The sequence below is a fragment of the Gracilinanus agilis genome, chromosome 1 (genome assembly GCF_016433145.1).
Source record: "Gracilinanus agilis isolate LMUSP501 chromosome 1, AgileGrace, whole genome shotgun sequence".
Taxonomy (NCBI): Eukaryota; Metazoa; Chordata; class Mammalia; order Didelphimorphia; family Didelphidae; genus Gracilinanus; species Gracilinanus agilis.
In genome coordinates this window covers 194,150,806-194,177,323 of record NC_058130.1, presented here as the reverse complement: position 1 = coordinate 194,177,323, position 26,518 = coordinate 194,150,806, and the positions used below count along the sequence as shown (strand labels likewise).

The 26,518-nt window shown below is 35.6% G+C and overlaps 1 protein-coding gene across 1 annotated transcript in view; it reads left to right on the top strand.

The window, feature by feature from the left end:
- Positions 1 to 26,518, top strand: part of CEMIP2 (cell migration inducing hyaluronidase 2) — a 79,265-nt gene that overhangs the window by 30,147 nt on the left and 22,600 nt on the right. The window contains exons 7-16 of the mRNA XM_044678487.1: positions 1,538 to 1,707; positions 3,880 to 4,089; positions 4,556 to 4,761; positions 4,917 to 4,986; positions 8,475 to 8,603; positions 12,366 to 12,454; positions 18,359 to 18,490; positions 19,699 to 19,734; positions 21,059 to 21,214; positions 21,986 to 22,010. Of these exons, the coding sequence (XP_044534422.1) occupies positions 1,538 to 1,707; positions 3,880 to 4,089; positions 4,556 to 4,761; positions 4,917 to 4,986; positions 8,475 to 8,603; positions 12,366 to 12,454; positions 18,359 to 18,490; positions 19,699 to 19,734; positions 21,059 to 21,214; positions 21,986 to 22,010 (1,223 nt within the window). The remainder of the gene's footprint in view (positions 1 to 1,537; positions 1,708 to 3,879; positions 4,090 to 4,555; positions 4,762 to 4,916; positions 4,987 to 8,474; positions 8,604 to 12,365; positions 12,455 to 18,358; positions 18,491 to 19,698; positions 19,735 to 21,058; positions 21,215 to 21,985; positions 22,011 to 26,518) is intronic.

The window sequence follows — 26,518 nt, the reverse complement described above, 5'->3', positions numbered from 1 at the left end:
ATGCAAACAGTGTTAAGTGGGTCATACAGCTAGTAAGTGTCTGAGGCCAGATTTGAACTCAGGAAGATGAGTCTTGCTGGCTCCAGGCCTGGCACTCTTTTCATTGAAGTTTTTAATTTAGAGGAAGTATGAGTTCCTTTTAAGATAAGGAGACTATGAATTTGTAGCTTTCTCATTATCCATGTTTTAGGGTATTTTTCCTTCTTCATGGAAGGGCAAACAGTGCTTCTCTTAGGGCAAACAGAGTTCACAAAGGGAGAATTCACAGTACCATCTGGTGTAGATTTTTTGGAAATTCCCACTCTTGTGACTTATTCAAAATCTTCCCAATTTCTATGATTTATTTGTTTTTCCTTCCTGATTTTGTGAAGTGAATAGCAGAGATAAGCACTTTTCAACAGGGTATAAAAACAAAGGAGTAATATATTAAAATTCTTAGGGGTGGTAGAGAAATGAAAAACTGTCCCATTTATTTTAATTTTTCTCCCTGGCTTGCCCGTGTTGGTTACAAATGGTCAAGAAGGCCAGTACCTCTGAGAATCAGCAGAACTGGATTGTTAAACATACACCATGCTGTGTAAGCTCTCTCTGTTGACATGTTTTCACAATAATATGCAAGCAAAACAACCTCACGCCCTCAAATCTAGAGAAAGACCTGCTGTGCATGTTTTGGGTTTCATGCAGTACAGCATAGCCAGTGTCACACTACAGGAAAGGAGTAAAGAATGCAGGCAGCGTTAACTGTTTGGGTTCTGGAGGTGAGAATTCAGTAAGTATTTAGACTACTCATATAGGAGTAGTCTATTGATCCAGGGCAGCTTGGTGGACAGATCTATCCCCACTGGGGACTCCTACTCTTTTTTGCCTTCTCCCCTTGCCCAAGATGCTTGACTGCCCACAGGGCTTGGGTGAGATGGGAGACAACTCAGTCCCTTCTAGTGAGATAGAGGACCCTGAGGCTTTATTGCCCCCCTGCTTCTACCTCCGTAGGGACACTCAGGTGGTACAGCGGATAGAACACTGGACCTAAATTCAGGAATATCTGCGTTCAACTTCACCCTTGGACACCAAGTAGCTCTATCACCCTGGGAAAGTCATTTAACCACCACATGCCTCAGTTTCCTCATCTGTAAAATGGCTATCAAAATAGCGCTTACTTAAGAGTGGCTGGGTGAGGATTGAGTGAGATATTTATAAAGAACTTAGTACAGTGCCTGGCACATAGCCAAGTACTTAATAAATGCTTGTTCCCTTTCCCTTTCCCCACTTATATCTGACCTATTTTTGTGGGTCTTGCCAGCTTTTCTACCATTGTCCTCATAGGAATTTTAGGCTTTTCCATCTGTGCTACAGCTGATTTTTCTTTTTTTTTATGTTGTCTCTCTCAATTAGCTAGAGCATGAGTTCCTTGAGAACAGGGACCGTCTTGCATTTTTTGTTATATTGCCAGCAACTAGAACAGTGCTTGGCACATATTGTATGCTTAATAAATTATCATTCTTTTATTCATTCATTTATACATTCATCCACCAAATAGAAACTCCTCAGTTTCTGCACATGGGAGAGATGGTTGATGGCGTAGACATGCGGGCTGAGGTTGGAGTTCTCAGCAGAAACGTGGTGATCAGAGGAGAGATGGAAGCCTCCTGCTATGCTGACAACAAATGTCAATTCTTCAGCTATGATACCTTTGGGGGACATGTCCAGGTATGCTCTGATAATATGCTTTAATGATAATGAGCAAATACTGGGGAGCTTAAGACATTTTGCTAACAGTTTCCAAAGTGAAGATTTAAATTGGTAGCAGAAAATACCTTGCTTTAATATTTTTTTGCCCTAATATAACATTTAGGCAGCAAAAAGAGAGATAGTTTTTGGTTTTTTAGCTGATCTACCCTTGGAGTCAAACTTTAAAAAGATTTATGCCATAAAGAATTAACCCAAGGTGTTATTTAGGAAGAAGTGGTTTATACGAGGAAATGATTATTTCTGATTTGGATGTCTGTGTTTGTTCTTTCTATAAGATTCAGTTTTATTTATCTTATAAGGTTACAAATGAATGTATACACAAGTTTTGCACAGAAAAAAAATCCCTGATAGAAATCCTTTTTGGGGAGGTATGAGGTGAGGGTGGGATTGGTCCTATGATTTCATTTGTATATGGAACTCCTAGTGAGGAAACTCTCTGCCAATGTGAATTGGCACTTGTTCCATAACTTACAATCTTGGAGAGTTTTTTGGGCACTGATGGTTAAGAGACTTGACCATGGTCACACTGTCCATGCATATCAGGGACACTTAGGTCTTCCTGATTTCAAAGTCGCTTCTCTATTTTCTATGTACTCCACTGGTTCTCAAGGTGTGGTTTGGGGAAACCCAAGATATTCCTGAAATCTTGTCAGGGGGTCTGTGTGGTCAAAATTATTTTCTTAATAATGTGGAGATAGTAAATATTGGTATAAGGCAGCTAAGAGACATAGTGTATACCATTCTGGACTTGGAGTCTGGAAGACTTATCTTCTAGAATTCTCAAATCTGGCCGCAGACACTTCTTAGCTGTGTGACTGTAGGCACGTCATTAACTTTGCCTCATAAAATGAGCTGGAGAAGGAAATGGCAAACTTCTTCAGTATCTTTGCCCAAAAAAAACCCTAGTAGGGTCATAAAGAGTTGGATATGGCTGAAATATAATTCAATAACAACAAAATATTGATAGATATGATTTAAATAAACAAAATCCTTTGAGGGAGGTCCTGGATAATTTTAAGAATATAAAAGGATCCTGAAACCATGAAGTTTGAGAACCAGTTTCCTCTCAGTATTACTTTTATTTGTGTCACATGATTGTATTTTTAATACAACAATTTGCTGGATAAATGGTATCCTGTGTCTGTTTTTAATGACATTTTAGAAAGACAGTTGAAAAATTTATAGTTTATAAACTTTTCTATTGTACTAAGTTCTGAAAATTTGGTCAAAACTGCCCTTTTGCAGAGATATAATAGAATGCTTCAGGAACAAAAATGGTTGTTAATAGTATTTGAACTTGAGGTTATATAGAAACTTAAAAAAAAAAGGATTTTCTTGATTGGTTACAAATATACCAATAATGTAAAATCCTGTTTACCACTTTCATGGTAGGTTTTTAAGTACAGGAATGGAAAGAAAAGACAAATTGACATCAGAATTTACTGATGGATCTAGTTCTTGAAGCTATCCAAATAACATTCATTTTTTTACTTTTGAAATTGGCTGAGATTCTCTGGGTTTTTGTTTATTTAAAAAATTTCATAGATTCAAGGAAGAAGTACTCTTTTAATAACCTAGTGAATAGGCCAGGTCTAGAGAAACAAACATACGGAACAAGTAAATCTACATAGTTTTTTTCAGGGTCTTAGTTCCTTCTTTCCTTCCTTCCTTTCTTTTTTCCTTTTTTCCTTCCTTCCTTCTGCCTTGCCTTCATCCATCCATCCCTCCCTCCTTCCTCTTCCTTCATTACTTATATTTAATTGATTAGGACATTTCACATGTTTCCCTTTATCTTATTCATCTCTTTAACTGAAGGGTCTTCTTTTCTTTTTCTTAAACCTTTACTTTCTGTCTTAGAATTTATACTACGTATTGGGTCCAAGTTTCCAAGGCAGGAGAGTTCTAAGGGATAGGCAACTGGGGTTAGATGACTTGCTTAGGGTCACACAGCTAGGAAGTATCTGAGGCCTAATCTGAACCCAGTATTTCCTGTTTCTAGGCCTGGTTCTCTATCCATTGAGCCTCTTAACTGCCCCTCCTGTGAGATTTTCTTTAAAATGTATTTTTTGCCAACTCTTTTTAAGTTTCTGCAAGGATGAGATTTGTGGACTCCAATTTTTTGTGTTGTAGATTTTGAAAAATTTCACCTCGGTCCATTTTTCCTACGTGGAACTGAAACACATGGGGCAGCAGCACCTGGGGAAATACCCGGTGCATTTTCACCGATGTGGCAGTGTGGATGATAAAGGAGGTTACAGACCTCAGACTTACTTGGATGGTGTGTCTATTCATCATTGCTTCTCTAGATGTGTTACTATTCATGGAACAGATGGTCTCCTGGTAGGTAGCCTTTTAAGACTAAACTTGTTATTGTTTGAAAATAAAGCAGAGTTTATTGCAAAATCATCTCAGTTGTGCCAAATTTCCATGGCCTTCAATATCTAAATCATTTCTTTTACTCCATGCTTGGGTTCTAATTGCTCCTTCCTTCCTTCCTTCCTTCCTTCCTTCCTTCCTTCCTTCCTTCCTTTCTTCCTTTCTTCCTTTCTTCCTTTCTTTTTTTTAATCTAGCTTGTTTCTACGTGTTTTTAGATATTTATCTTCTTCTAGTAAGTCAACTTTTCTAGCCAAAGCAGTTATAATACCAGGGGAATAAATAAAACTTGACATTTGACTTTTTCACTGCTGCTGCTGATACGGAAACTTCCTTTTCCAATTGTACTGAGAATGTTAAACTGAGTATCACTTGCACTTAATTCACAATAAATCTTGTTACTAATGACATAACGGACTTGTATTTCTGCAGATAAGAGACACTATTGGCTTTGACACACTAGGTCATTGTTTCTTCTTGGAAGATGGCATTGAGCAAAGGAATATTTTGTTCCACAACCTTGGGCTTGTCACCAAACCAGGCACTCTTCTTCCCACTGACAGGAATAACACCATGTGCATAGCCATTAGAGAGAATGTGTTTGGAAATTACGTTCCTGTGCCTGCTACAGATTGCATGTGAGTATTTGGCAGACAGAGAAATTAAAAAAAAAAAAAGGCAAAACAGCTCCTTTGTTTATATTGGTGTTATGACTTGACTAAATCGTGAAAGTTTAGCAATGAGCAAGATTCTTCACAAAGAGATTTTAATCCTTTAAAAAAATACATTGCAGGGCTGTTTCAACTTTCTGGATTGCTCATCCCAATAATCATCTGATAAGTAATGCAGCTGCTGGCTCACAGGTAAGGCACATGGACCTCCCATCCTATTATTGAATTATTCTTATAAATTCACTTAAGAGTTTGTGCATATGACATAAGTTCTATTTTTGGTGCTATAAATACTCAGTTCTTTTCCAGGGTATTGACCTGACCTACTGACACAAAGACAGAAGAGAATTCTTCCTCTGTTCTGGGTCTCTAGTACCTCCATTATTTCAGTCTATGGACTAAGACAGATGCTGTCCTCAAGAGCAGTATTGTTGTCTCCGATATGTATTATTAGTATACTGTATAGCCATTGTCTTCAGTCTCTTTTGACTTCTGTTGTTTAAGTCACATGGGATTGAGTGGTTGATTATTTGAGTCATAGTTATTAGGGATGATAAGCTGATTGTCTCAATTTTTATTTCTGGGAATGGATTGTTTTGTAGGCTGCAAAAACAAGTATTGAGCCTTTATGAGCCTAGGTAGAAAGTGGCCCTATTGACTGGATTTCCTCTCCTTTGTTTAGGCAGTAGCAGTCATGATCTGCCAGGCACTAGAGTGTTGTTGGATGGCTGGGACAAATTTTGGGAATCAGGAGGGAAGACTGATGGAGTTTCATGCTGAGCTTGTAAAAGCCCACACTCAGGGTTTAATGGGGGGTGTTTAAAAAAACAAACAACCAATACTTTAAGTTGCTATCTCCCTAAAGTAGTATCAGTGTTGTCCAAATACAGATGAAAAGTTATAAATTTTGCCTTCCTACCTTAATATAATTATGGGTTTATATTTTGGATATCTCTGCTAGTAAAAGAGAATAGCTTTGAATGGAAAGAAACACTGATGGTGCTTTCTAGGACTTGAGGACATAGTCTATATGATTCTGACTTGAATCAAGACTAGATGAGGGGCAGCTGGGTGGCTCAGGGGATAGATAGGTCCTGGGTTCAAAGTTGACTTTGGACACTTCTTAGCTATGTGACTTTGGCAGGTCACTTAACTCCCATTGTCTTGCCATTACCATTCTTCTGCCTTGGAAGCAAGAGTCAGTATTAATTCCAAGATGGAAGGTAAGGATTAAAAAAAAAAAGACTAATTGAAAAGCATTCTTATTTGGGAAAACTGGTATTAGAAGTGGCTAGCCCATAGTAAGAATTTAATAAATGCTGATTGATTTGCTCCTATTTAGACAATTTATTCATGAATACAAATTTCATAGCTCAGAGGAACCCTAGATCTAGAACTTAAAGTGACTTCAGGGGCCACCTTGTCTAACTCTCTCATTTTACAAATGTGGGAAATGAGACCCAGAGAGGTTCTGACTTCCCAAAGGTCATATAGGTAGTTTAATTCCATCTTGACAGCCCCGTAGAGGCTTTCTGTTTGATAGCCCATAGACAATCCTTCTTTGAATTGTACTTTACAATGATCTAGGTTTTTTTTTTTTTTAAACCCTTATCTTCTGTCTTAGAATCAATACTGAGTATTGGCAGAAGAACAATAAGGGCTAGGCACCTTGGGGTTAAGTGACTTGGCCAGGGTCCATAGCTAGCAAGTATATGAGGCCAGATTTAAACCCAGGTCCTCTCTGTTATAGGCCTGTTGCTCTATAGACTGTGCTACCTAGCTGCCCCCTCTCATTGCTTTCAACTTGCAAGTTTGGGTAGTATCTGCATCATGGTTTTCTCCCTGCCCTCCGAATGTTCTTTCATTCATCACCTTTGGGCATGATGCCAATTTTATACATTTAGCAGCAAATTTATATATTTTCCACACTTGGTCATTAGTAAAAGGTACAATTATAGCATTTTCTTAAGAAAAAAATTTTTATATGTTATTCTCTTATGTTCTTATTTCATATGACATTTTCCTGTTCAGTATTCTTAGATTTCATCTGTCTGTCCCATCAAAGTAAGAGAGAAGACTATTTTATTCTTTGCATAGTGAGCCTTTGTTTATATTGCATGCTAAAGGTTAGTAGACTAAGATAGACTAAATTATTTCTACTTTTATATCTTGAGTGCAGAAAATTCCTAAATCTTTTCCTCTGTTCCTGTTAAGGGCAGTAACATGGTAGTCAAACTGACAACATTTCCAAAGCCAAACAGGATGCTGATTCATTTGTGTGATGTTTTTCCTCTGAAAAAAAAAATTGTTTCAGAACAGGAAGGGCATTAGAGCTATTTGTAAGAAGTCAATAAGATCTGTATGTTGGCTGAATAGTTATCTAATGGGCATGACTCATCTATTGATCATTTTGGAACTGAACAAAAAACCTTATTGCTTAGACTCAGTGTGTTGTCTTTGTGGTGAGTTTGTTGACTTGGCCCTCTTTTAAACATGTCTGGGAATGATTTTGATGGTTTAATATTTTAATAACCAAAGGCTTTTAAGGCAAATTGTAATAGAAGCTTAGTATTTCAGCATCTCTGTCCCTTGTCCAGTCTAAAAACCAAGATGAAATTGGTTTTAAGTCTGTCCTATGGATGCAAGTGTACTATTTGTAGACCTGACTCTCTGTAATCTGTCCTTAACCTGAAATATTAATATTACTGTTCAAGGAAATGGAATGAACAGATTGTTATAGAAAAAGATTGGATGAAAATGTCCTTTGTTCAATATATATATTTATTTTGTGAAGCATTTCCCAATTACATGCAAATTTAACATTTTATTAAAAAATTTTTTGAGTTCCAAATTCCCTTCCTTCCTCCTTCCTGCCATTCTCTCCTTGAAAAGGCAAGCAATGTAATACTGGTTATATATGTGAAATCATGTTGCAAGAGGTTTTAAAAAAGAAATTTTCCAAAAAAGGGGGGAAAATAAAGAAATGAAAAAATATGCCTTCAATCTGCATTCAGAATTCTTCAGTTCCCTCTCCCTGGAGGTATATAGCATTTTTCATCATGAATTGTCTTGAATCATTGCCTTGACTACTAATCACTGTCAGAATGAATCGTCTTTACAATATTGATGTTACTGTGTACAATGTTCTCCAGGTTCTGCTCACTTCACTTTGCATGAGTTCATAAAAGTCTTCCTAAGTTTTTCTGAAACCATCCTGCAATTAATACATTTTTTTTTAAAATCAGGTTCTCAGGAAAACATTGTATAGTAACGGCAATATAGTGGAATGATCAAATGTGATACTTAGCCACTGTCAGCAATTTAGGACAGTGCTGAGGGACTTAGGACAAAGAATGCTATCCATCTTCAATGAAAGAACCATTAGAGTCAGAATGCAGATGAAAGCATATGATTTTTCACTTGTTTATTTGAGTTTATGTTTTGGGGGTTTGGTTTTATAAGATTAGTCACAGAAATGAACAATATGGAGAAATTGTGTGATAATATATGTGTAACCCAGATTGAATTGCTTGCCAGCTTTGGGAAGGGGGAGGAAAGGAAAGAGGCAATTTGGATCATATAACTTCAGAAAACTCCTGTGGAAATTTGTTATTACAGGTAATTGGTAAAAGAAATTTAATAAAAAAATGTTCTCACTGATGATCTTTGTTTTAATTTAGGATGCTGGAATATGGTATCTTTTCCACAAGGAAGCCACTGGAGAATCTAGTGAATCACATGGATTGACCAAAGCAGAACTTACACCACTGGGCATTTTTTATAACAACAGGGTTCATTCAAATTTTAAGGTCAGTTCCTACTGTTTCTTGTACCAACAGGTAAATTTTTTTTTCTGAAAGAAAATAGATGAGCACAATCACAGAATTAAAGTCTAAAATAATTATAATGGAAATTAATTTTGTTTTTGAAATAATTAATAAGCACATGAAAAGAGTTTTATTTTAATGTTGTATATGTTTTCTTTGGGGAAAGAAACTCACTGTTTAAATAGTTTTTGAATTTTCACACTTTAGAAATTCTGAGATACTGTAGGGTTTCTCAATGCAGTAACCCCAAAATGATATCATTTCTTTATCCCAGTTGGCAGCAGGAGAATCTGAACTGAGTAATTTTTTTAGAAACGTATTTCACGTGTGGCTGGCCCCACATATGGACTTTACCCATATTTAGTGAGACATATTTAACCACACTACATATCTTTACCCCTTAGGACATATATACATATTTATTTGGCTTATATTTAACTGTACTTAAAATCTTTACATGTATTTCTTTTTTTTTTTAAACCCTTTCCTTCTATCTTAGAATTGATACCGAGTACCAATTCCAAGGCAGAAGAGTGGTAAGAGCTAGACAACTGGGCTTAAGTGACTTATTCAGAGTCACATAGCCAGGAAATGCCCGAAGTCATATTTGAACCCAGGACCTCATGTATCCATGCCTGATTCTGTACCCACTGAACCAACTAGCTTTCCCCTTCAGATGTATTTCTGTTTTCTTTCTTTCTATTTTTTTTTAACTCTTACCTTCTGTCTTAGTACCTGTATTGGTTCTAAGGTAGAAGAGCAATAAGGACTAGGCAATGGGGGTTAAGTGACTTGCCCAGGATCATACAACTAGGAAGTATCTGAGACCAGATTTGAACCCAGGACCTTCCATCTCTAGGCCTAGTCTCAATCACTGAGCCACCTAGCTGCCCCCCCAAATGTGTTTCTAATCCTGTTCAAATTAGACATACATTTCAGGGGGGAAGGAATCTTTTTCTCTCATCAGTGATTTCACAGTGACTAGTACTATGTCATGATAATGCTTAATAACATTTGACTGATTTATAAGATAAATGAGTGAAATGTTCCTTCCTGAAGTGGATTTGAACTGACTTAATTAAGAAAAAAAGGTCAAAAGAACCTTTTTATGACACTGAAATCTTAGGCTGTTGGTGGGGAAAAGTGGACAAATGATATCCTCATAATATAAATCTGATCTAAATAGTAATTTATTTGCTTTTCAGTAATACTTTTCTTTTGAGTGTACGTGGACATGAAGTCCAAAAATGTTCCATGTAAGTTTTAAATGAATTTGATGGTATTCAGATGTTCCACTAAAAACTCTATTGTATTATGCTTTGAAAAGCTTAAAAAGTAATAATATTTCATTTTTTATTTATTTAAGTAGTAATTTATTGAAAAAAGAAAGGAAACAAGATTAAAAAAATTAAGAACTTAATGAACATTATTCATTCAATTCACATCAATAAACATCATTCAATACAATAATCCTGGGAGGAAGATATTGTTATTCTCATTTTATAGTTGAGGAAACTGAAACAGAGGTTAAGTGACTTTCCATGGTCATAGAACTAGTAAATATTTGAGGTGGAATTTGAATTCAAATCTTCAAGTTTCTAGGCCCAGTATATATTCTCTACTATGCCACCTAGCTGCCTCCAAAAAGTAATTATAATTCTTGTTGACAACCAATACTTGGGATTTATGTAACATTTTCCTTTCAACAATCCCTAGAAGAAATATATGTATTATTAACCTTATTGTATGAATGAAGAAATCAGTGCTCAGAGGGGATTTGGAGACTTGCCCAAGATCACAAAGCTAGGAAATCTCTGAGATGTTGCCCTAACTTATACCTGCAAACATGGGATTTTCTACTCTACCATGTTGGAGAGCAAATTATCTTCACACCAGGAACAGCCAGGTATTTGTGGAGTGAGGAGACATTTCAAAGTAATAATATTTGAAAGCATTTTTTGAAGCGAAAAGTCCCACAAATGTTTAATACATTAAGTAAATGGATACTTGGCAAGAGAAGTATTCTTAATATAATTTTTTATTTTTGCTTCCTGAGAAATAGCATGTTTTAGGGGACTGAGTGAGCTTCAATTCCCTCTTTTCAACAATGAGGGATTAGATTAGATGGGTTCTGAGTTTCTTTTAGGCTTTAAGTCCTATAATCATGAGTCAGAATATTGGAATTTGAGTTTATTTCTCTGATGGTTACTGGCTCTATGATTGGCTTGTTGGTGGGGTTGTTATTTAGGACTCCTTTGAGCCTTAAATGAGCTAATAAGTTACACCTACGTGGTATAAGTATGACCCTTACCTGAAAGGGGAGATGAAAACTTTAAAGTGCTTATTTTTATTTTTAGTAGTCCAAATGCATAAATAGAGATATTTATTTTTCAATTTTGGATGACAATTTTTATTTACTTATTTTTTAATTCTGTATTTTTTCCCCTACTTACATGTAGAAACATTCATTTTCATTTCAGTACATTCATTTTATTACAGTTTCAGTTCTAAATTCTCTCCATTCCTCCTTTCCCTTCTCTTCTTTCTAAATGGTAAACAATTTGATATAAATTATATGTTGTCATGCAAATATTTGCATATTTGTCACAGGGACTACACTTTTTAAGTGAAAATGTGTGATTAATTTCAATTTATTCTAAGAAATCTATATAATGACCATCTTCAAATACAATTTTACAATAAAAATTGAGTGCATGAAGTAATGCAAATAACAGACTATCTACGATGGATATTTTTTTTGTGCAAAATCTGCAATCATTACATTTATATAAACATCAGTATTAAAGCTATATATGTGTGTGTATGCGTATATATATAAAATTTTTAGTCATTAGTTATAAAATTTCCCTTCCACATCTGAATGGTGAGCAATAGCCATCTTGTCAGTCAAGTACCACAGAGACAGAACTGACCCATTTTTTCTCAATGAGAAAAAATGTTTCATTCAGTGTTCATGTTTGTCAGCTGTCAGCTATCTTAGAGATTTTTCCAGGTTTTGGTTTTTTACAGGAGCATTTAGGTGGCACAGTAGATTGAGTACTGGGTTTGGTATCAGGAAAACTTATCTTTATGACTTCAAATCCAGCCTCAGACACTAGCTTTGTGACATTGAGTAAGTCACTTAACCATGTTTGTTTCAGTTCTTCTCTCATTGGTAAAATGAAATTAAAAAAAAAAAAGAAATGGGAAACTTCTCTGGTATCTTCACCAAGAAAATCTAAAAAAAATTGAATAACAAAGATTTGGACATGATAGAAATGACTGGACAACAAAACCTTTTATATGTCCCTGGGAAAGTTTTATACTGAAATAAGAGAGACCTTTGAAATAGTTTAAAAAAAGAAACAAATTTCTTTTGCAGCCTATTTAGTATTTTTTTTAATATTTGCTTCCTTGTTTGTTTATTCATATTTTTTTAAACCCTTACCTTCTGTATTGGAGTTAATTGTGTATTGGCTCCTAGGCAAAAGAATGGTAAGGGTAGGCAATGGGGGTCAAGTGACTTGCTCAGGGTCACACAGCTGGGTAGTGTCTGAGGTCAAATTTGAACCCAGGACCTCCCGTCTCTAGGCTTGGCTCTCAATCCACTGAGGTACCCAGCTGCCCAGGATTTCTTTTTAGTATCAAGATTATTTGTAAAGAAGCTTGGCTAAAGGGAGTTTTCTTGACTCATCTACGCGTGGTCACAGTTTTAAGCACATGTTCCTTAATTATATTTTCCAGGCGGGCTTGTTTATCGACAAAGGAGTAAAAACTTCCAATGCTAGTGCTTCCGATCCAAGAGAATATCTCTGTTTGGATAACAGCGCAAGGTACACATTTTAACTTTTTTTTTAAACCCATAACTTCTGTCTTAGAATCAATATTAAGTATTGATTACAAGGCAGAAAACAGGTAAGGACTGGTCATTTGGGGTTAAGTGACTTGCCCATGGTCACATAGCTAGGAAGTGTCTGAGATCAGATTTGAACGCAGGACCTCCTATCTCCAGGTTTGCCTCTCTATACACTGAGCCACCTAAGTTTTCCCCAAATTTTAACCCCTAAAATCCTACTCAGTGTATACTAAGCCAACAGAAACTTTCTAAATAAAATAATTAATAATAATTCAGTTCAACAGGCATTTGTTAGGTACCTCTTGTGTGCCAGATATTGTAGATAAAGTTGAAAACAATTCTTGCCTTCTAAAGGCTTATATTTTACTGATGGGATGGGAGTGGTGAGGAGAGATATCCTTTGCACAGAGAAATAAAAATTACACAATGATTTCTAGAGCGGGGCTACTAATACTGGGGGTCTCAGGAGATGATGATAGTAATAATAATGAGGCCATCTTTATTGGGTGGGTTATCCTCAATTTATTCTTGGAAGAAACTGAGTCTTATAAAAGGTAACTGACTTGCTGAGGGTTATACAAGTAAGTGTTGGAGCTTGGATTTCAACTCTGGTCTCTTTTGATTCCACTGTGCTACACTGTCACTAAAAACAAAAGTTAAAACGAAGTGTTCAGAAAGTCTGGAAAAGTCTTTTTTTGTGGATGTTGAGAAAATGTATTGTTTTGGCATCTGTGCAGTAATATAAGCTTCATTCTCAAACCCCACAAAAAGTGGTTGATGCCTTTCCTGTTTATCACTTTCTCCCTATCTTCAATCAATCGGTAAATATTTATTGAGCACCTCCTATGTGCTAGTCACTGTGCTAAGTACTGGGGATACAAAAAAAGCAAAAGACAATCTCTGCCCTCAAGAAGTTCACAAACTAATGGGGGAAACAACATACAAACAAATACATACAGAGCAAGTTTTATACAGAATAAATAGAAAATAATTAATAAAGAGATGGTGCTAGGATTAATAGGGATCAAGGAGGGCTTCCTATAGATGATAGAATTTTAGCTGGGATTTAAAGGTAACCAGGGAGGCTAATAGTAAGAGTGAAGGAGAGAGAGCATTCCAGGCATGGAGGATAGCCAGAGAAAATAGCTGGAGCTTCTTTTATTCAGATTATTCTTTCTAATTTCCCAATGAATTTAGTATGTGGCTGGCTCATTTTCTTCTCTGTTCCCTTCCCCCCCCCCCAGGTATGCCATGATTCTTAAGGATTTTGGTGCTCAGTATGTTAATGAGCTCACTATTAACCTGAATATACAGTTTCTCAGCTCCTCCAGATCCAGTTACTTCCTTTGTCACTCTACTGCCACATTCTTGCCATTTCACCACCTCCAGGAGATAGAATTTTGAAATTCCATTCTAATTTTACACCCTCTACTTCCGTAACTAATCTTTAAAACACAGTCGCAATGATACATTTTATAGGAAGCCTTTCTTGACCCTCCCCATCATTTGTAATTTCTCTGCGTGAGCCTCCTGCACCACTTTGGTTTACACCTCTATGATGTATTTATGATTATAATTATCTGGTCATACGTGTCATTTCTCTACTAGCTTGTAAGCTCCATGAGGACAGATCCTGTATCTTAGCTATTTACCCCCCTTCCTAGAACTTAGCATAGTACTTTGCACAGCCTAGATTTATAACAAAAGTTTCTCGAATGGATTCACTTTCTTTGTCAGCAGTTTGAGATTTCTGCACTGTAGCAGAAAGCCATTGCTTCCTACTTTTTAAAGACAGAAGAGTATAGTTAAGCAATAGTGACTATTGTACTGTGTCATAATAATGTATTTCCAGAGGAAGCTTGCATAAAGCACTGACTTACCCCTGAATTCAGCCACTTTGAGTAGGTGAAGCAGTGCATTTAAAAAAACAACAACCCTTACCTTCCTTCTTAAAATTGATAATAAGTAATGGTTCTGAGACAGAAGAGTGGTAAGAGCTAGGCAGTTGGGGTTTGATTTACCCAGGGTCACATAGCTAGGAGGTGTCTGAGGTCAAATTTGAACTCAGGACCTCCCATCTCAAGATCTAGATCTATCCACTGAACCATCTAGCAGCCCCTGAAACAGTGTATTTTTTTAAGGTAATTTATTTATTTAGACTGTTTTTCCATGGCTACATGATTCATGTTTTTTTCCCTCCCTGCTCTTGAAGCTCACAAGCAATTCCACTGGGTTATACACATATCATTGTTCAAACCTATTTCTGTATTAATCATATTTGCAATAGAGTGATCATTTAAAGTCAAAACTCCAATTGTATCCCCATCAGACCATGTGATAAATCATATTTTTTCCTTGTGTTTTTACTCCCACAGTTCTTTCTCTGCATGTGGATAATGTTCTTTCTCAAAAGTCCCTCAGAATTTTTGTGGTTCATTATATTGCTACTAGTAGAAAAGTCTGTTACATTTAATTGTGCCACAATTTTTCACTTTCTATGTATAATGTTCTCCTGGTTCTTTGCTCTGCATCAGTTCCTGGAGGTTCTTCCAGTTCATATAGAAATCCTCCAGTTCATCATTCCTTTCAGCACAGCAGTATTCCATCACTATCAAATACCACAATTTGTTCAGCCATTCCCCAATCGATGGACCCCCTTCATTTTCCAAATTTTTGCCACCACACAGAGCGTGGCTATAAATATTTTTGTACAAGTCTTTTCCCTTATTATCTCTTTGGGGGTACAAACCCAGCAGTGGTATGGCTGCTTCAAAAGGCAGGCAGTCTTTTAAAGCCCTTTGGGCATAGTTCCAAATTGCCTTCTAAAATGGTTGGATCAATTCACAACTCCAACAGCAATGCATTAGTGTCCTAATTTTGCCACAACCCCTCCAACATTTATCATTTTCCTTTGCTGCCATGTTGGCCAATCTGAAGCATTGTGTTCTTGCCTAGAATTACAACTTATTTTTAGGTAGTTAAATGAAGAATTATCTTCTTCCAATGAGACTGGTAGGAGCCTAAGGTTGGTCAAGTCATCAAGCCAGCAGGCATTTATTAAGTGCTTTCTACATGCTTAGCACTGTTTTAAGTTTTGGAAAGCAAGCTAAAAATGCTCCCTGCCCTGAAAAAGATTATATTCTAATGGAGAAACAACTAGGTATTTGCACATTATATACAGAGAAAAGAACTTTAATGGGGAAAGTTATGATTTAAGCTCTCCAGAATGTTGGTAATATAGTCTATCTACATATGCAGGAGGAATGTATCATGGAAATTATAATGTGAACAAATATAAGAATTCACTATAATGCTGATATTAATGGCTATTTGTTACTCCCATTTTATAGGAATTTGAGCAGGGGGAGGCAGTTAGAGAGAAAGAGAGAGAGATAGACAGAAAGACAGATGGAGAGACAAAGAGATCATTGTAAATAGATCATAGGTTTAAACAGCTCTAATATTTTAAAATACTTTACAAAAATGATCTCTATTATCCTTACAACAACCCTGTGAAGTAGATTCTACAGATATTATCCCCATTTTATAGATTAGATAGATTAGATTGCTTTCTCCAAGTCAAATAGCCAGTAAGTGTTTGAGGCAATATTTGAAACCAGGTCTTCCTCATTCCAAATCCTAGTCTTTATCCACTGTCATGTTATTCCACATTCTTATGTAAGTCAAGTTATAGTCCTTAAATGGCATTTTCCTTTAGGTCATGGATCTTGTCATTTTCTAGCATAATTGCATTTTCTTACAGTGTGTTTAGTGGGATATTTTGTCTGAGGTAATGTGAAGTGATGAGTTCCACATTGTGGTGATCATCTGAGCTCCTGTTTTCTCTTTAACTTTCTTGACTGCAAGTCACTGGCAGAACCAACATTGTTTTCTTTTTCAGCCAAAGTGGAAAGCCACTATGTATATATTGTGGTTAGTATATGGTGCAACATTTCAAGCATAAGCACATAATTTGAGCCAAGATAAATATAGTTCCAGAAATGGAAATTAGAAATTTGAAAATAATGCCAGAAAAGCAAAGGGCAAGATGGATCAACACAGAAATTGTGTAAAAGGGCAATCTCATTTTCAGTAAAAAATCCTGGGTTTTGATTAATTTAATTTCTTGTCTGATGCATCATCGATTATTACTAAGATGACTTGATTAATGGCCAAGGTTGAGAGATATTAAAGGTTAGGTTGAGAGGCTTTCAAATATATAAGGCTGGTCTGTAAGTCATAAAGTCTGACTTCAGTGTTAAGTGAGGTTTATTAGTGAGGCATAAGATTAAGGGAAAGCTTAATGTGGAAAATATGAGGTGGTAAAATTAGTCAGCAAGATTCCATAAAGGTCAAATCTATTCTGAAATGCTTTAAAGTAATATTCAGACAGAATTTGAAAAATTGAGAGTAGTAAAGGAAACAAATAAGAAACTGAGACCAACAGGAATGAGAGAAAGATAACTGACTAGGCTTAGAAACCTATCTTGAGAACATAGCATCTTTATTGTATTAATATGATTACTTATCATAGATATTGTGCTCACCACATTGCTAAGGAACATACTGAATATGCTGTTAACAAGAACTTGTCATATGTTGTAGCCAAAGGTACTGAAAAACCATGGAATCCATTCATAGAATCAACAGGTCAGTCACAAAAAAAGGCTTGATAAGCCAAACTGTTGGCATTCACTAGAATAAGAAGTTCTTTTTGGTTAAAATTTTTTTTAAATTTAGGTCAGTTTGTGATGTTGTGGCTAATCATGAGACTCTTTGATCCCACAGCCCTTGTACATACCTACATACATATATTGACAATCCATAGGAAAGGAAATGGGAGTTCCATTTGGAAGTAATTATTGAGACTACCATTCTGTATAAGAAAAGAGACAGCACATTTGGACAACTGTCTTAGGCATTTTATTTTATACAAGCAAATGTCCATGATGTACACACTGCATTCAGATAATTCAGATATAGGAACCCATAATTAAATTGTCACCTAAATGAATAATTAGCCAATTCATGAATGAAACAATAGGTTGACAACTTCCATAAGATGTATAGGGTACTAAAGCTTAAAAAACTATTTAAGACTTTTGGATATATTTTAGACCTTCATCATAAAGACAAATTCATTCACCAGTTAATCAGATGAATTTTTGCCTACAAGATGTCAAGCTCCAGAATTTGAGAGGAGAAATAGGCATAAGATTAGTTGTTTGGTGAAAAATTAGAAATTTGGGCTAAGCTTGTAATATTCTTTGCCAGCTTTAAAGCTCTCTCTATAAGCTATTGTTTTCTCTGGCTCTGCAAACAAAGCTGATAAAAAATGTTTTGGGAATGCAAAAATAAAACTTAACTGTCTTGAGAGTATATGCCCAGTTGAGGTATGAGTTTGGATTTGTTGATCTGCACAGAAAATATCTATTACATACATGATGAGAAAAGGAAGAACAGTCATGTAGAAAGAAAGAGGGTTAACAGATAGACTACCAGAATGAGGATTATACTGGTTCCTATCCCAGAGGAAGGCTTTTAGAGGATTAGATAAGTGGAGGATTTTTAGGAGGGCATAAGTGGGAATCCCAGACTGAAAAAAATGTAGATGTTTGTGAACATCATTGTTGGAGGGAAGGTCCCCCACTGATACAATCATATATCATTGGAAAAAAGGAATCTTGTATTTCTTTAAATTGTAAAAATATTAATATACTGTTAATGTAAAATTTTAAATTAGTAGATTATTTATTTTTAAGTCAAATTAAGAGGTTTTTTGAACTCATTTATTATATTGGTAAAAATAAGCATGCTACCTAATCCACTTCTATAATGTTTTCATTTTACAGTATTTATACTTTCCTCCCCTTATCTCAAGGTTTCGACCTCATCAAGATGCAGACCCAGAAAAACCCCGTGTTGCTGCACTCATTGACAGACTCATCACTTTTAAAAATAATGATCATGGAGCATGGGTCCGAGGAGGAGATATTATCATTCAGAATTCAGCGTATGTGACCTAATCAGTTGATAGTTCAAAACCAAAAAAAAAAAATTTTCTTTTTTTTTTTTTTTGGCTTCATGAGGTTAAATGTGGGAGAAGATTTTATGGTATCCTGCAATTATCTTGCTTCTCTTAACATAAGGGATGAATCAACAGGAAATATGTAGGGGTTGGCTCAAGAAATATAATAAATAGGAGTTGTCTCATTTTACTTCTTTTTTGGTTTTAGCCTTTATCTTTTTCCTACTGGAATATTTTATTTCAAGCTCTCCTCTCTTTTATAATTGCAGCTGCCAAGTTTTGTGGTATTCTTGACTGTAGCTTTTTTCATTTTCTTTTGGCTGTTTGCAGTATTTTGCCTTTGACCAACATTTCTGTGATTCAGCTAAGAAGTCCTCAGGGGAAAATTTATGTCCCACAGCTGTTTCAGGGGTTTCCCCCTTTCTTGGCCCCATGTGGTGATGATTCCCTCACCACTGGGGTCTTTTACTAGTTTAGTCTTCTTCAAATGGTTTCTTTTCCTTTTTCTATCATCTTTCTTCTTTCCGTGAAAAGAAATAAGCTTGGTAGAATTACAATTCTAGAGTTACATTCAAACTAGGAATTTAACTCTGTGTAAAATAGAAGGGTAATGTAGTAAAACCAAATAAAAATTAGGGAAAACAGATTTTTCCCTAATGCCAAAGGTTTCTTTTTTCCTCCCTTAAACTATTTCATTGCCATTCAAAACAAAACTCATCCACTACTATATTAATAGTTCTGTTGACTTATGTTTTTGACATGACTTATGGCAATAATCTTATATTGCCACTCCCACTGTGTGTATAATTTTGAGGAGAAAAGTGCTTTATTTGGAGCATAGAAATAGTGCTCAAGAATTCTAGAATTCCATTAATGGACATTACATTATGATCATCTGTAGTTTTTGGCAGTTTGTGTTCCTTTCTGACCTTGCCATTCAAGAAAATGGGTGAGTGAGAAGAGAATGTACTAATCAAAGCAATAATTTGAGGATAAATTGTTGAAAGGGCTTTGGTGTGAAGAAGTTGATAGTAATGTAAAATAATTTGATCTTGTTTCTTTGAATTCTGTTCATATTTTGGGGAGAATAAAAATTATTGGTCCTATTGAGTTTTCCTTGCATTCAAATAATTGAGGAATTACTTTCTTTTACATGATTTATTGAATTTCTATCATTTCATTTCTCTTTACAGATTTGCAGATAATGGAATAGGATTAACCTTTGCCAGGTTGGCAATTTTTCATTGTTTTATTTTTTCTTTTCCAGCTTCCCTGTCCTACCTTTCTGCACTTAACTTTGCACTATGATTCCACTTGATTTTGATTTTGTAAAAAAATATCAAACAATACTGTAAAGCTAGGGAAGATCCTTTCTGGAAATAGTGTTTCTACAACTCAGTATTTATTAAGTATTGTGTTATAGTCACTAGGGAGTACAAAGATGAACAAGACACTCTCCCTGCAGGAAGCTCGTATAGTCTTATCGTCAAGTAGGAGATAATATGTCTATGAACAAATATAATACAAAGGCCAAAAATTATTAGTTCTTAAGAGAGGTACAGAGTCTAATGAAGGTTTAAGGAGAGAGATTTCTTTAGGCCTGATACCATTAGAAGGCAAAAATACATTTAGGTTGATTTAAGGAGTTTGTACTTCCACAGAAGTGTTAATTTGACTAGACTTTTATAGGCAAACAGAGGTATCTTAATTTTTCACTTAGAAAATTCTCAAGATTTAAAATCTAAATTCAAAAGGTGAGGAATAATCTAAGAGTTAAAAATGAAGGGTATGGAAATTTGGAGAAGATTAATACTTTTATTTTCTTGAAGCTGTCTTCCTTTAGCACTGACTTTTACTATATAAACAAGAGGCAACTTAAGTCGTAGAGGGGATTAAAAGTTGAATTTGGACCTGATCTCAAATCCTGCCTCAGACTTTTAGTCTTTGTGACTCTGGTTAAATCACTTAACCTCTCTCTGCTTCAGTTTTCTCATCTGTAACATGAGGATAATACTAGCACCTATCTCACAGGGTTGATGTAGGAGTAAAATGACATAATATTTGTAAAGCTTTTTGAAATAAAAAGTAAAAATGCCAGCTATTAATAATTTTTTTGGTGGAGACTAGATCCTTATTTCTTAGCATGGTGCTTGATACATAGTAGGCTTTTAATAAGTGCTTATTGACTTCACTTAATAATTGCATTCAATGAAAGTCAATATTTTCCCTTCTCTTCCTTTATTGAATGTGATGTATTTTGGCCTAAGACTATCAGGTTATTGTCAAAAGTTTTAGTTGTATAGTTGTGTGTGTGTGTATATATATATATATATATATATATATATATATATATATATAAATTTTTTTAAAAATTGTGACTATTTTGTAACTTAAAGGTGTTTTGTTCTGATTTTTTTTAAAGATAAGAACATTCCAGATTTGAATTTCATTAAAAGAAATTTGACAATTTCTTTTACAACACAAATTGTAGCTTGCCTTTCTGTTTGGGTAATTTTAGGTAAATTGGGATTAACAGTTATTCTCATTTTACAGTGATGGAAGCTTCCCCAATGATGAAGGCTCCAGCCAGGAAGTATCAGAATCTCTGTTTGTTGGGGAGAGCCAGAACTATGGCTTTCAGGGTGGTCAGAACAAGTATGCAGGCATTGGAGGGGTAACCAAAAGACTTCGGACTTTGCCAAGGAACAGGTAAGGCCTGCTTCTCAGAGTTGGAGAGTTTGTGTACTGTTATGGCTAGAACACTTTCCTGAATCAGGAAAATCCTGGTTTGTAATATTGCCTTTGATAGCTGTGTGACCATGGGCAAGTCACTTAATCTCAGTTCCTTCACCCGTAAAATGAGGCTAATGGTATCTGTAGTGCCTACTTCACAGGGCTTTTTTTTTTTTTAAGTATATATTTTAAATTATTATTAACTTGACAAACAACAACAAAAAAGGTGGCTAAGTATCTCAGTGGATAATGTGTGGGTTGGACTTGGAGCCCAGAAGACCCAAGTTCAAATTTCGCCTCAGACATTTAATGGCTATGTAGCCCTGTGCAAATCTCTCAGCCTTGGTTTTCTTCTTTGTATATAGGGGTTTACAAAAAACTTAACTACCTAGTTTGTTATGAGAATCAAATGAGATTATATCTGTAGTTTTGCAAACCTTAAAGTACTTTATAAATGCTAGCTATTATTATGAACAAAAATGAACATTTTATATATACAAAAGAAGAAAAGAAAAAGATATATGCCATTGCAAAAGTTTATTATGTAGATCTTGGTTTAAAAAAAAAAACTATATGTTGAATCTAACTCAGTAGTAGGGCATTGTTCATATCCATATTTGCTTTTCTCTACTGCTTTATATCTTTTTTAAAGTTTCCTTTTAACTTTTTCCTTCATTTTTATCATTACTTCCTCCTTCAATCCTCACCATAACTCCTCCCCGCCAAAAAAAACCATCCTCCTTATAGGGCTATCGTGAACATTGAATATGAAGTAATTTCTAAATTTTTTAAAAAGCAACATAAATATTAGTTATTATTATTAATATTTTATTAGATATACTAATAGATCCTACTTTTCTTGGTCTTGTTTGATTTTCTGAATCAGTTCCTACAGATCAAAAGTCATACAGAACTGAGTTTTTTGAAATAAGAAAGAAAATTTCTATATGAATCTTGAAATTGTTAATTTCCTATTGTGGGTAGTTATTTTTTGGGGAAGAGGGATGTGGTTTCCCTTACATCTTCCTTCTCTCTGCTTTCCTTTTGCTAAGGGAAAAATATAATCAGAGTACTAAAATTGTCAACTATTGAGGACTTCATAGAAAAATATCTGAAAGCCAAAAAGCTTCTTTGAAGTTTCTCAAGCCTTATGTGAGACGCCTGCTAAATTAGATGGTTTTTGTTGTTTTGTGCATGCACGCATGTGCATGTACACGTGTATGTATTTTTTGAGCTTCAGGATATTTTAGCTGATTTTAGGGCATTTTCCCCCTTATTTTGTACTTCTAAGGGTTTCAGAAATGTCCAGGGAAGAATTTAATTTTAGAAAAGGGAGTTTCTTGAAGAATTGAACAGATTAATGTGGAATCACATTAAGATCAAAAAGTATGGCAGTGATATAATAGCTGAGTTGGAGCCCTTGTTTTGATAGGGAATATTTTGGCTTTCCCTCACCCCCTTTTATAACCACATAATCGTCATGGTACAGCTTAGCACTTGTGACATTTCTTCAAAGCTTTCCATGAACTTTAATCCACGCCTGTCACAGAGGCAGGCTAGAGTTCACATAGAAAGAAATAAGAGGGAATACGTTAACTAGCTTTTCCAAAGATTTCTTAGTAGAGTCCGTGGTAGAATTCCCCATTCAATGATCATGAAGGCATTATGTCTCTAAAGACAGGCTCAGAAAAGATTTGGTTTTGAGAAAGGCATTCTATGACCTTTTCAGTCTTTTTTATACTTTCTGCCAAGTATCCTACAATTCTATGACAGAGGCTTCCTTGCTCTACCTCACACAAGACATTAAATCTCTTAGCTTTGGACATTTTCCCTGACTCTTCCCTCATGTCTAAAACTCTCACCCTCCTCATTTCTGCTTTCTAGCATTCTGCAAGTTGAAGTTAAAGCCCTACCTTCTTTAAGAAGCTTTTCCTGGGGGCAGCTGGATGGCTCAGAGAGAGGAGATCCTAGGTTCAAATCTGGCCTCAGATACTTCCCAGTTGTGTGACCCTGGGCAAGTCACTTAACCCACATTGCCTAGCTCTTACCACTATTCTGCCTTGGAACCAATACACGGTATTGATTCCAAGATGGAAAGTACTGGTTTAAAAAAAAGAAGCTTTTCCTTAATTAATTAACACTATACCTCCCTTCAGAGATTTTCTCCTATTTCTTTTTTCTTTATTGCATTCAAACAAAGTTATTTGCTTGACATCTCCTCCATTAGACAGTGAGCTCCTTGAGAACAGGGACCATCTTTTGACTTTCTTTAAAAAAAAAAAATATATATATATATATATANTCTCTTGGGGCCAGCATTACAAAAGAGAAGGTGGGCAGGATGGAGAAGAATAATGAGATATTCCCAGGAAAGTTGTGGGTCTTTAAAATTAGCTTCTAATTTAAACAATGGAATTTTAAACTATGGAATCTAATTTAAAAATGGAATTTTGGTTAAGTAACATGCAAGTTCATCAGATTCTGTTGTCCACCATTTTAATTTATATTTAATTTAATGTATATCTCCACACCCTTGATACTCTACACGAGACAATTTCAAATCTACCACTTCTCCCTCTCTGTCTTTCTGTCTCTGTCTGTCTCTGTCTGTCTGTCTGTCTGTCTGTCTGTCTCCGTCTGTCTCTCTCTCTGTCTCTCTGTCTCTGTCTCTCTCTTTCTATATATATATATATATATATATATATATACACACATGCTTAGAGCTCCACTAAGGCTAAGATCATGTCCCAACCTCTGCTCTATTAACAATAGCAATGAATAGAGGGGAGTCAGCCTCTTTTACTCACCATATGGGCAGCAACGGTAACCAAGAGGGTCTGGTTGAAACCCAAGCTATTTTTGCTTTAAAATAGAGTCTGTGGTAGGTCAATGAAAGTCAAGATCTTCTGCCTCTGCAGAAGGGAACAACTGAATCATATCACAGAAGGATGACTAAATCATCATTACTAGTCAATTCAACTATCATTTTGGCTATATATTCCCCAGGGCAATCTTTAAGGGCTAGAGTAGTTGTTAGGCTATAATTATGGAATTGGACTATCCTTTACCATTCAATATAAATAAAAAGACCTCTGTATAATCCCCTAAGGTTGACGTTAGTCATTCTGCTACCCAAAATCTCACAGCCTACACACACCAGTCTACTAAGCTTGAAGCTTTCGTTTTCGGTCTCTAGCGAGAACTAGGTGACATGCTATTGGCAATCATTCAATAAATCAATCATTGATTAAATGCCTTCTGTCTGGGTGCTATGGATACATAATAGTATCCATAAGTACTAGGGATACTTAGTAGTATCCCTAATACTTAGACAAAAGTGAAATAGTCCCTTCCCAGGAATTTCTAATTTAGCATAGGCAGACAGGTACATATATAGGTATGTACAAAATCAGTACAAGATAATGTCGCGGAAGGCATAAATATCTAAGAAGTATGAAGGAGGGCTTCATTTAGAAAGCAGTACTTGACCTCTAGTGTGGAGAAGAAGGGAGGGAGAGAGATACCTGGGAATTTAAATGTAACCAATAAACAAATAAATTAAAAAAGAAAGTAGTGCTTGAATTGAACCTTGAAGGAAAGTAGGGATTTTAAGAAGTGGGGGTGAGGAGGGAATGAGCTTCAGGTGTGAGAAACAGCCAGCATAAAGGCATAAAGACAATAGAACAAGTGTCACGTGTGAGAATGGAAAGAAGGCTGGCTTGGCTGGACTGTAGGGTATGTAATAAGGCTGGAAAGATAGATTGGGATCAAGTTATGAAGGCTTTTAAATGCCCAGCAGACGAGTTTATCCGAGAGGCAATAGGGAGCCATTGGAGGTCCATGAGACCAGTACTTTAAGAAAATCACTGGTAGTTGTGTAGAGGATGTGTTATATTCGGCTAGGGAGAGATGAGGGAGAGGGACAAATTAGGAAACTATGGCGATAGCTGAGGCAAGAGATGATGAATGCCTGAGCTAGGGGAGTGGCTGTGTAGGTGGGGAAAAAAGGGGACAGATGGAAGAATTGTTATGACCCAGCATAAATTTAACATTATGCTATGCAGTTTTTTAAAGAGATACAATCCTGATAGGAGTTAAGTATCATAAGAAATGTTGTATGTTTAACTGAGGAAAAATATCATTAAAAATAATAAATGCTATACTGATCTGTCCAGCCTTATATTTTAACTGTCACTGACAATGGCCAAGAAATTGTAGCAGAGTATATCAGGAACTCTTGATTGCCTTAGAAGATTGGATAGAGACTTAAAATATACCCAATTTTCCTCAAACTTAGTACAAAGTTAAATACCCCAAACTCAGAACTGGAGACTGAGAGCTATTTGCAAACAACACTAGTCAGATCTGAGCCCCAAGTCACATATGAGCTAGAGGTACAGCTATTTTAAAAATAAATTACAAGTAATACATAAATATCTTTTATAGGTGTGTCTGTGTGGCTTGGATGACTGTATTAATTTGTAGGAAATGAGGAAATGTTGATGGAATAGTTCTCCTATGTCTGATCAAAAGCTTCATAACATCAGCTGCAGTCCACTCTGAAGTGTGTGTTCTGCGCTAAGCCAACGCCGCAAAACGTGTCCCTCCTTTCTTGGAAGAGGCAGGGGCTCTGGGTGTTGAATATTGTAGATGAGGTCAAACTGTATTGATATATTTATTTGTTTGAATTTTTTAAAAAGTCTTTGGCAGAAGTGAAGGCTCATGGTAGGAGTACACAATTAGAGATATATTCAGATACTAATGTGATACAAAATTAGGCATCAATAGAACTTTTAAATGAGCACAGTAAAAATAAACTAACTTGGAGCTTAATCTTAAGCTATGTCAAAGAATGAATTGGGGTAGATGGTATGATACAAAGTGCCACCTATTATTTCTAGTTGGCTGAAAGGCAGCTTGAGAAATTAAATAAAAACTGGACGCAGGATTGAGAATACTTTTAACTGTATTTTTCCCCCTCTTAGTATATAAAGAAAGTGTTTATTCATGTCATTTAGTTAGTATCAGAGCTAAAATTTGAACCCAGGTCTCCTGACTTCAAGTTTTTCAATATTTCTTTTCTAAATATGCCTATTTTATCCATTGCTCTTTCTGGGTTAAATATCAATTTTTTTTAATTGAAACTGAGACAAGGATAAACATTTCATCCCTTGTCTTAGTGCTAACATATGGATTAAAAGAGTTCATTACAAATTCTGAAATTCTTCTTAATTAGAGGTCTCTGTTCTGAACTTCCCAAAGGCTCATGCTACTAAGTCA